This window comes from Lithobates pipiens, unplaced genomic scaffold (assembly GCF_037356315.1).
Source record: "Lithobates pipiens isolate NorthernLeopardFrog02 unplaced genomic scaffold, aLitPip1_a1.2 Scaffold_19, whole genome shotgun sequence".
NCBI classification, from domain to species: Eukaryota; Metazoa; Chordata; class Amphibia; order Anura; family Ranidae; genus Lithobates; species Lithobates pipiens.
In genome coordinates, this window is record NW_027507764.1 from 118,177,467 (window position 1) to 118,189,191 (window position 11,725).

Genomic DNA, 11,725 nt, shown 5'->3' on the forward strand with positions numbered 1-11,725 from the left:
AAGATGGCACGGATGGGTGGCACGGATGGGTGGCACGGATGGGCACTGATAGGTACCACAGATAGATGGGACTGATGGGCACTGATAGGTGGCACTGATAGGTGGCTCTGATAGGTGGCACTGCTGGGCACTGATGGGCGGCACTGCTGGGCACTGATGGGCGGCACTGGGGTGCAGCACCTTTGAGGCAGATTGGGTGGCACTGTGGGTGGCACTGTGGGTGGCACTGTGGGTGGCACTGTGGGGTGGCACTGTGGGTGGCACTGTGGGGTGGCACTGTGGGTGGCACTGTGGGCATTATGGGCACAGACGGGGGGCACTTACTTTTACTTTGTTAAACTTCAGGATGGCACTGCGGGAGGCAGGTGGGCACTGGCAGGTGGCATGTGGTGACTTTCATTGCTGGCCGTGATCGGGACTGATGTCCCGATCACGGCCGCCGGTGATCGGCTTTTTTTTTTTCTCCTCGCGCTGTCAGCGCGAGGAGGAATAATAGCCGATTACCGGCTCCGTTCTATCACATGATCAGCTGTCATTGGCTGACAGCTGATCACGTTATAAGGGGTCGGGATCGACCCCTTACACGGATCGGTGATCAGGCGAGTCTCACGGACTCGCCGATCACAGAGCGCGCCGCGCGCGCCCCTCAGGGGGCGCGCAGGCCGCTCGTAACCGGGACGACGTCAATAGACGTAGTCCCGGAAATCTAGGTCCGCGCTAATGCCGTCATTCGGCAATAGCGCAGTACCCAAGTGGTTAAAAAAAAAAAGATTTTTTTTTTTTATAATTACCTGATCTGTATAGTGGTCTTGCACAGAGTAGCCTGGTTCCTTCTCTTCTCAGGTCCCACACCGATGCTCCTGGCTCCTCCATCCTGCCAGGTACCCCCACAGCAAGCTGCTTGCTGTGAGGGCACCCAAGCAGGGGCTCTCCTGAGCCATGGCTCTGCCCCCTCTGTCTCCTGATTGTCTCACTGGCTGTGAATTACAGCCAATGGCTTCTAATGCTGCCAAAAGCCAATCAGGAGTGAAAGTTCCCAGAAAGGCAAGGTTCTTGTTGACATCGCTGGATCGAGAGGGGGCTCAGGTACGTTTTTGGAGGGGGGCGGGCTGCACAGAAGGTTTTTTACCTGTAAAAAACCTTGTGCCTTTACAACCACTTTAACCCCCCTGGCGGTGTTCCCGAGTCTGGCTCAGGGGTGGAAGTTTTGTACCAAAAGCAGTAACCCCGAGCCAGACTTGGGACCGCATCGCTGTATGCAGGAGGAGGTTTACTTACCTTCTCCCCTGGATCCAGCGATGTCCCCGCACTGTACGAGCAGCTCATCCTCTGCTCGATTCATCACGGAGCCGAGCTCCGTTCCCTGTGAGCGCTGCGACGCACGGGGACGGAGATCGGCACCAAATTCAAAAAGTGAAACACACATTACATACAGTATAATGTAATCTTACAGATTACATTGCTATATGTAATTATTTCACATCCCCTTTGTCCCTAGTGGTCTGCCCAGTGTCCTGCATGCAGTTTTATATTATAAAAACTGTTCTTTATGCCTGGAAACTGGAGATTGTCCATAGCAACCAAAACTGTTCCTTTACATCAAAAATGATTTTAGACCAGCTAAAAAACAGCGATAATAAATTGGAATCACCCGCAGAATTGAGCGATAGCGATTTGTGGGGAGATCCATCATCAAATATTGAAAAGTAATGACAGTGACAATTCTGCAACTGAGCAAATTTCAGTGTTTTTGATTTGATTACATTATTGAATAATTTTTATTATTGTTATATTATTATTATTTGGTATAATTATTTATAGTTATTTATTATATTATAATTTATGATTTCATTTTTCAAACTTTATCATACCCGGGATGTCTGCTAGACTCTGGTTTGGACAGATTTAAGTGAGTTATTCCTAAGAATTATAGGACTACAATATAAAACGCCAAATTTTCATGCAAAATAATTGTACCACTTTTAGCACCTAAAATCCAAAATTATCGTACTGCCAGGGAGGTTAATTATAAGTGCTTCTGCACTTAAGGTTTTCTCTTAGTTCACTTCCTAAGTCCCACAAATACCTGTTCGCCCTGATAGTGAGGTCCACCTAATGCAGCTACCTGCAATGGTTGGACAATGATGCTGCACTGCTCCTGGATTTAGAGTAGAGTTGCCAACAATGGGATGAGAATATGTCTATCTGTATTGTCACTGCTGAGTCACCAGCCTGTAGCTTGTAGCACACCCAGTCCTGCCCAATGTATTATAGATTTGTTGCCTACTAATAGGGACTGTGCATCACATACAGTAGTACCTGGATTTTGGGACTTATTCAGACTGTCATACAGGAGCCTTTAGCTGTACTTTAACAATAGCCCTATAACGCATGAAAAGAAGCCTAGAAACTACAGTTCTCTAACTGTGCCATGTTTTTTTTCCAGATATATCAGCCACTTCTGAAGCGATATGCTGAATGTGAGAGTGAAGTGATCAAGGAGACCAGAAACAAATGAAGATTTAAGCTAGAAATGGTTCTGTTAAAAATATCAAAGTATTTGTATTCAGTCAGTATTGATGCTTTTAGATGCAATAAGTAATAGATCTCTAACAGTATTTGAACATCACTCTCCTGAACTGAATTCCCACAGCACCTTTGACTTCCCTGTCAGCTGTTGGAGGAAGGTACCTACCTGGGACATACCTTGGCCAGGGTTCAGGAATCAACTTTGAACAAAACTTTTCCTCCCAATTACTGGAAGAAAGAGTTTCATTTCATAAATTGCTTGTTTTACCAAGAACATATTGAGAATTCTTGCTTAGTGATATACAGTAGATTACAGCTTCACTGGATATTTCCCAATATTTCTGTCAAATATATATCTTGTTACATTAATTGAATTAGTGTTTGACAGAATTTTCTCAACATTAAACATTTCACCATTACATAACCACATACGATTGTCTTTAAAACTAGGGATGAGGTTTGCTGCTGCCCTAGATTCATGAAGTTAGCGATTCGCAAATTTTGGCCAGCAAAAGTCTGCTGGTTCTTCACCAAAAAAAAGGAAGAACCCATAATACAGTGTGATAGCCTTTTTTTTCTGGTTAGCTGAGGCACAATAGCCAATAATTTGAAGGAATAGATAACTCAACTTCTTTCTATAAAAGGGTGGGCTCACAACAGCCATATTACCAATGTGTGTTGGAGCTGTTGGGGAGAGATACTGTTTGTCTAGATCAGGGATATGCAATTAGCGGACCTCCAGCTGTTGCAGAACTACAAGTCCCATGAGGCATAGCAAGACTCTGACAGCCACAAGCATGACACCCAGAGGCAGAGGCATGATGGGACTTGTAGTTTTGCAAGAGCTGGAGGTCCACTAATTGCATATCCCTGGTCTAGATCAAACCTTCAAATGTTTAACGCTTTAATGCAACCAGCAGACAACTCTGAGTATCTTTGCAGCTCTGTATATATCTCCACAGGAAAAATATAATACACGTAAAACTGAAACAAAAGTAAAAAAAAAACAAAACACTTTATTAATAAAATAATTATTGAAAAATTTAATTTGGACCTTCGGTTTGTTTCCCTAGGTCGCTCAGTGGACATTCAATGCCTATAAAAAGTTATCTGTTCATGTCTTCTAAGCCCATTCCTTTTCTTTATGTTTGATATGCTATACCCCTGCGTAGGTGAATGGTTGTCATGTTGTTATGCTCATTACAATAAAAATTCATGTACCAGAAAAATTAAATTTGCACTTACATTAGAAGAAACTTGATTGGTGCACATCACCAACAGTATCTTATCCCAATGAACGTCAAGACCCCCCAGCAGATGTAGAAGGTCCTCCCACTGGAAGCGGCAGTAGGAGAGATCACAGAAGAAAAACTGCAAAAGTGTCCTAAGCTGGAACTAGAGGGGGACCAAATCTGTGTGTGGTGTACAGCCACTGAGCTCACATGTTTCGAGGCCCCTGTCCCTTCATCAAAAACTGTTTATCTAGCGAAACAGACACCACCGCCCTCTGCGTAATCTGCTACCAATTTCTTGTCTCAAGACCAATGGTGGGGAGCAATCACTGTGAATATTAGGTTATTATTTCCTAAGCTGGAACTAGAGGGGGACCAAATCTGTGTGTGGTGTATGGCCACTGAGCTCACATGTTTCGAGGCCCTTGTCCCTTCATCAAAAACTTTTTATCTAGCGAAACAGACACCACCGCCCTCTGCGTAATCTGCTGCCAATTTCTTGGCTCAACACCAATGTACGGAGCAATCACTGTGAATATAAGGTGCTCATGGCAAAATTTCAGTTGGGCTTTAAATGTATATTTGTAAAACAAAGTGAATAGACAGCATTAGTTGAAATATAGTCTTTGAAAAAAATAAAACACCAAACCATTAAAGTTTAGTATTTTGTTTTCACTTTTAAAGTGTACATTTAAGATTGATTTGTGATACAACGCACAGCAACCACAACAGGAGCTCTTGCTCGGGTCAGTTTTTCCAAAGCATCTGCTTGCAGGAATATCTGGACTCCACAGACACATCCTCTTAGACATTACTTTGCTCACCGAGAGCCCCTTAGTGGCAGCTGATACCTTATTTTCAGTCATGCTGATCCAGGAAATTACTGTGCACCTTAGTTTCACACCATCTGACTCCAGACTGCAGTGTCTGAAGCTAACACCAGCTGGATGAGCCAATGCCCTACACACACCTAACAGAAATATACGCATTTTTGTCGGAGACTGAAAAACATTTCCTTTAAAGCCCCTAGGGAGTAACTGTTCACCTCTGGGAGAATGCCATTTAGAACACAAACTTTAAACAAACACATATCTCTCCTGCGTTCCATTCTTCTTCACCCTGGGGTGTCCTTTGCCCCCAGCAGATCGCATAAATCAGATATGACAAAACCAATGCAGTCTCAGCAGGCAGACAACATACTAACAACACAAAGCTCTTAAAATGAAGGGTATACAAAAAAAAAAAGAAATCTCATATGAAATTGGCAAATTTTGAAATGGACATTAAGCGACGAAAATTCCTGAAAATTTCCCCAGAAGAAACTGCTTGGGGACATGGAGAAGCTAATAACATCTGATTTCCAATAAGTTTGTGCTAGCCTTAGGGTGCAGATTCCTTATGATGTTATCGCCTTAGCGATCAATCAGACAAAAGGCCAGGTCACGGAGAATGGCACAGCGCAGGGACCCGTTTTATGAGCAGTTTATCCTGCTAATAACAGGCAGGCAGAAAAAAAAATCTACAGAAAAGTAAAGAACTGTGTAAAGTCTATTGATCTGGGAGAAAACTGCATTTTTTTTTTGCCAAGTTGTTTCCTCTGTGTTTGTTTGGCAGATGTGAAATGAGCATTGCTCTGAGGGATTTTGGAGAATTTTATTTTCTTAAAGGCCACTATACCTAGATTACAGATAACATACTGTGGGGTGGATGCTGCTAAAAAAAAAAAATCTGAAATATATATATTCTTTAGGTGATGCTTACTGAAGATCTTTTTTCTATGCCTCATATATCAGATATGAGATTTAGTTTTTTTTTTAGCTTGAAGATTAGGGATGAGCTTCGTGTTCGAGTCGAACATACGTTCGACTCGAACATCGGCTGTTCGCCCGTTCGGCGAATTCCGAACGTTAAGGGCCGTTCGCACCAAATTCGTGTGGCGCTCACGGCCCAAAATGCACTGCGATGGCGCAGTGCATTGCTGGCTCATGATTGGCCAAGCATGCACTGTGACCCCGCATGCTTGGCCAATCACAGCGTCGGCAGCGTCGGCAGATTGGCCAATCATAGCTCAGGCTGTGTAGTACATGCCCCACACTATATAAGGCCGCCAGCGCGGCAGCCTTGTGTAGTGTGTTGGCATCTGTAGCAGTTAATGGGTGTTCTGTGTACCTTCAACACAGTATACACCAATCGTTATCGGACGATTTTTCGTTCTTGCTCTTCTGTAGTGTTTGTTGTCTGCGTGCCCTGACCGCATTATACACCGCTATATTCACCTATATATCTAGCGATATATCTATCTTTTATAATAGAGCTGTCAGTCAGTGTTAGGAGATTGTGCATGCTGTCTGCGTGCTCTGAACGCAGTATACACTGCTATATCCACCTATCTAGCTAAATATCTTGCTCGTTTTAAATAGAGCTCTCAGTCAGTGTTAGGAGATTGTGCATGCTGTCTGCGTGCTCTGAACGCAGTATACACCGCTATATCCACCTATCTAGCTAAATATCTTGCTCGTTTTAAATAGAGCTCTCAGTCAGTGTTAGGAGATTGTGCGTGCTGTCTGCGTGCTCTGAAAAAGACGGACGGTAAAACTAATTATACAGGGGTGATAACCCTTCCCTATGTTTTCCAAAAAGCTTAAAAATAGTTTTTTGGACTGGAGCTACACTTTAAAAATGTACCAGTTGAAAATTACAAACAGATTCAACTTAACACAACAAACCTACACAGTCCCTGTCTTGTTTGCACCGCCTGTACACTGCTGTTCTGAGTATATAGGGCCTGGGGGCCACACGTATTTCCTTTTTTTAATATGGGTACGGGGTTCCCCTTAATATGTGTACAAGACCCAAAGGGGCTGGTAATGGGCAGGGAGGGCTACCCATGCCATTTTTCTGAATGATTTTCAACCATATTGCAGGAACCAGATATAACATTAAAACCGCAAGCAGCTTTAAATGACGTTATTTCCGTTAAATGTCATTTTGTGCAGGGACTGTTCTAAACACCGGAAACACGTGGCACTTCACAGGCATACTACAGACACCCCCCAGGCACCATATTTAAAGGAATATTTCACTTTTTTTTTTTTCATTTTAATCATCATTAAAATCAGTGCTCCCGCCAAAACTGCCGTTTTTAAAAGTTTTTTTTGCATTGACCCATGTCCCCTGGGGCAGGAGCCAGGTCCCCAAACCCTTTTTAGGACAGTATCTTGCATATTAGCCGTTAAAATTAACACTTTTAATTTCGAACGTTCGAGTCCCATAGACTTCAATGGGGTTCTAACGTTCGTTACGAATTTGGGGTCCGTTCGAAAGTTCTGGTGCGAACCGAACCGGGGGGTGTTCGGCTCATCCCTATTGAAGATCTTAATCTTTGGTGCAAACCCTATTGAAGTCTGAGAGGTGAATTTTGTTATTCAATTTTGTAGGGCTAATAAGCAAGTTATTGTCAAACAAAGGACGTGGCAAGACAGGAACTGCCATTTTGGACATGAAGGAATCCAAAATTAAAAGCACAATATAACACAATATCCTTTCCTATAGCAGGGGTCTCCAAACATTCTAAACAAAAGAGCCAGTTTACCGTCCTTCGGATTTTAGGGGAGCCACGCTGTATCTAGTGGGAGAAGAAAATTCCCTAGCATCAGTGGGAATAGACAATGGGGGTTATTTAGGAAAGGCAAATCCGCTTTGCACTACAAGTGCACTTGGAAGTGCAGTCACTTTAAATCTGAGGGGCAGACTGAAATGAGGGGAAGCTCTGCTGATTTTATCATCCAATCATGTGCAAGCTAAAATGCTGTTTTTTATTTTCCTTGCATGTCCCCCCTCGGATCTACAGCGACTGCACTTCCAAGTGCAATTGTAGTGCAAAGTGGATTTGCCTTTAATAAATAACCCCCTATGTCTCAGGTGTTGTGGTCAGTAAGAGTAAAATGATTACATAGCGCCTGTGGTCATTAGAAGGAGATATGGTGCCTCGTCATTGATCAGTGGAAGGAGCAGTGCCACATCATTTGTGTCAGTGGAAGAAGTAGTACCCTGTCGTTGTTGTCAGTGGAAAAAATTGTGTCCCGTCATTGGTGCCAGTGGAAGATATAGGGGGTTATTTACTAAAGGCAAATCCACTTTGCACTACATGTGCACTGAAAGTGCACTTGGAAGTGCAGTCGCTGTAGATCTGACATGCAAGGAAAATAAAAATTAGCATTTTAGTTTGCACATGATTGGATGATAAAATCAGCAGAGCTTCCCCTCATTTCAGAGCTTCCCCTCAGATCTACAGCGATCTACATCGACTGCACTTCCAAGTGCACCTTCAAGTGTACTTGCAGTGCATTTGTAGTGCAGAGTGGAATTGCCTTTAGTAAAGCAACCCCATAGTGTCCCACTGTTGGTGTCAGTGAAAGGAATCGTGCTTTGTTGTTGGTATTAGGGGGAGGAAAAGTGCCTTCAGGGCAAAGAACTAAGCAAAGGGCTGCATTCAGCCCACATACCAAAGTTTGGAGAGCTCTACTGTAGCGCTAAGGGCCACTGAAAGTTGATGGTCCACATTGGTTACTTTGACCTTGCAAGCTCACCTACCCCAGACACTCTGGGTTCTGACATATTTAAAGCAGACATGAAATGCAAGGACACCAATAATTAGTAAGGTTTGCAAGTTAACATTTTACTAGGAAAAAACGTCAAACAGAGAATGACAGACACAGAGAATAACAGACACAGGTATAACCCAAGTTGAGTGATAATGCAGCAAAATTCCCCAGAATCAGAGGTCCCAGCCCTGCCCAGGCCACATCACCTGAAAGCACCAGGAGCGACAGCCTCCAGCTCTTTGCAACTTTGAAGCCAAGTCCTAAGAGAGCGAAATTGCATTAGAAGAAGTGTCTCTGAATTAGGATAGTAACACAGCCAGCACCTGGCTGCATCACTATACAAAATTGTCAACTTTCGATATTAAATACATTCTGCATCAACAATATGGTTGCTGGGAGATATCACGATAGTCTCTATTATGTTTATAAAAAAATAAAAAGAAAAGAAAGGATTATACATTCCCATTGTCATTGTCTACCTCCTCTCTTTCTGAAAATACTAGTTGCCTGGCTGTCAAGCTAACACTGCTTCAGTACTTTTTGAGTAACTCACCTGGAACAAGTATAAGGAGGAGAAACCAGACACAGCCAAGCAACAAGCACTGGAATTAAGCAATGGCCGTTTCCATTTTTCTCTTATGACAAGTGCACTTTAAAGCTTGAATAAACACATTGCGTATCTTTCTTCCACATAAATGAGTTCTTTTGGATGTTATCTTCATTTTCTTCATTATTTGCATTGCTGGCCATCTGTTCAGTATATCAATGTGTTATTGTATTCATGTACATCCCCTGTTAAACTCGCCCTATCCAATATACAGTTCTGTTATGTTAGAAATCTGGATGACTGACACTTAATAAAGTTTTTCTGTCTTCAAATGGTGGCCACTTGCCTTTTTTACGCCAAATTAATTATTGATTGTGGCAGCAAAATCTTGCTTGTACTATCATCTTTGTGAACCTTTATGGATTCTTAACATTTTGTCTAACTGCTAAAAGTGAAGGATTCTTCAGGGATTGTTATCAATTATCAGTGTCTTCTACACGGCTCTGACATATTATATTGGGTATATCTTTGTTCTATTTCCAGAGCTGTGCTTTAAGGAGCATACTAGTAATAATTCAGAGAAAGGCGCTAATTATAAAGAGCGAGGAACAATTTGGGTGAACTTCTCAGTTATGCTGTCATGACAACTTACAGAAAAACTTAAACATCTTCTTTCAAAGTGCACTCAAAATCAAAATCGACTTAGCATCTTGCAATTCCCTTTGAAATTCCAAAATGAATTCAGATTTGTCAGGACCGATAAATGGAATTCGAGAAAAAAAAGACATCTGCCGTAGAAGTGAAAGAAGGCTGAATGAGATTTGGGTCGAGATACTGAATATAACATATTTTTGTATGAAGCGCATTAGTACTACAAACTGACTTATTGCAGTCTGAAGAAGCAGTTTAGCTCTTTTATGCCCTTGCAACTTCAGTGCAAGCATAGTTTCAGTATTTTAAAAGCCATTATTAGGTGTGTATGTAACACTGGGGTTGATTAAAAAAAAAAAAAAACTGGAGTAGGTACTTTTAGTAATTTAATTCCATCATTTAGAAGTTGAAGCCTGGCTGGTTGTTGAGGGGCAACTGCTCCTGTTTTCTTTGCATCTACTTTTTTTTTTTTTTACTATACGTTTTATTCAATTTTACCATTAAAAATACAGAAAATACTATAAACACATTGCAATTGGAATAACAAGATTACAATGATGCAATAATTCTAAAAATAAAAATAACATTGACAATGAAGGTGGTCAGTAGTGTTCAGGTGAGGAAGATTTCACAACGGTCTCACGTGAGCACCATGATAATGAATGCGTTGAGAACTAATAAGGAAAGGGTGGGAGGGAGGTGCTAATAGGAATAGTCTACAATAAAGGAGAAAGAGACTCGGAGGCTGAGAATAACAACCAAATACAAAAAGCAAAATCCATATTTCCTGCTGTCCGGATATAACAAGTAGTCAGACATGGGGTATTCTATAGTGACACCATAGGAATGCAGTTCAAAGGATCTTTGCATCTGTTTTTGTAAACCATGTTTTAGTTGTTATTTTCTATTCTATTGCAAGCCTGTGTATGGTTTCAGGGCCCATTTAGACTTGCTTGTTACCACAACACAGGGCACTGCATGAGAAAAGATGAAAGTAGGTGTGGCGCTGTTCGTTTAAATGAACCTAATGTGTTAAAAATGATTGGTGTATGTAGTGTATTAAATACAAATATACCTAATAAAATTGATTAGTGTATACAGTATAATTGATACAAATATTACTTTATGAAATTGATGTGTTAGAGCTCATAAATGTAGAAAATTATATAATATATATAAAAAATATATAAATATAGAAAAGTAGTGTATACAGTATAATTGATACAAATATTACCTTATGAAATTGATGTGTTAGAGCTCATAAATGTAGAAAATGATATAAGATATATAAAAAAGATATAAATATAGAAAAGTACGTAAAAATACACAAAATTGATTCATAAAAAAATATCCATAAAACATGTGCAAAAGTGAAGAAATAATTATTATCATAAATGTAGAAAATTATATAATATATGTTGGAATCAAACATGCTATGTATTATTGTAACTTCTATTGATACTTGATGCACGCTTTCTTATTTCCTTGGGAAATAAATGAGATTTAATTGATCTTAGACCGTGTATTGATTTCATAGCCAATGGTGATAGTATTGTGATATTAACGATAACATGTGCATGGCGTATTGATAGACTAGCTGAACTATAGGGACTAGACAAAGGAATACATAACTGATAATAATAATAATAGATTGAATTGATCAGTTACTTCAATATATATAAAAAATATATAAATATAGAAAAGTAGTGTATACAGTATAATTGATACAAATATTACCTTATGAAATTGATGTGTTAGAGCTCATAAATGTAGAAAATGATATAAGATATATAAAAAATATATAAATATAGAAAAGTACGTAAAAATACACAAAATTGATTCATAAAAAAATATCCATAAAACATGTGCAAAAGTGAAGAAATAATTATATGTCTCCAACGTGAATAACCATACTCAAATTATAAAAAACCAATGATAAAGTTCATAGTCCCAATAATTAAAGTTTTTAAAAAAATGGGGCAAAGTGCTTTGTGCTGGTGAAGGACCCCCCCCCCCCCCCCGCCGCTCTATTTTCTCTTGAGGGGTGAACACAGCATACGTGGCTTATTCGTGCTCCTATTGTGACTCACCAGAAATTACTCCCCCTCCAGGGGTATGAGACATTCATAGTTTTTGCCACTGTGTAGCACTCTGGAAGTTGT

General features: G+C 40.7%; 1 protein-coding gene across 4 annotated transcripts in view; it reads left to right on the forward strand.

Annotated features, from left to right (window-relative positions):
• Nucleotides 1-9,244, forward strand: part of XYLB (xylulokinase) — a 242,160-nt gene extending 232,916 nt beyond the window's left edge. For all 4 annotated transcript variants that reach the window (XM_077491188.1, XM_077491187.1, XM_077491189.1 and 1 more), the window contains one exon: nt 2,447-9,244. In XM_077491188.1, coding sequence (XP_077347314.1) covers nt 2,447-2,518 — 72 coding nt within the window. In that variant the 3' untranslated portion in view covers nt 2,519-9,244. The remainder of the gene's footprint in view (nt 1-2,446) is intronic.
• The last annotated feature ends 2,481 nt before the right edge of the window (nt 9,245-11,725 follow it).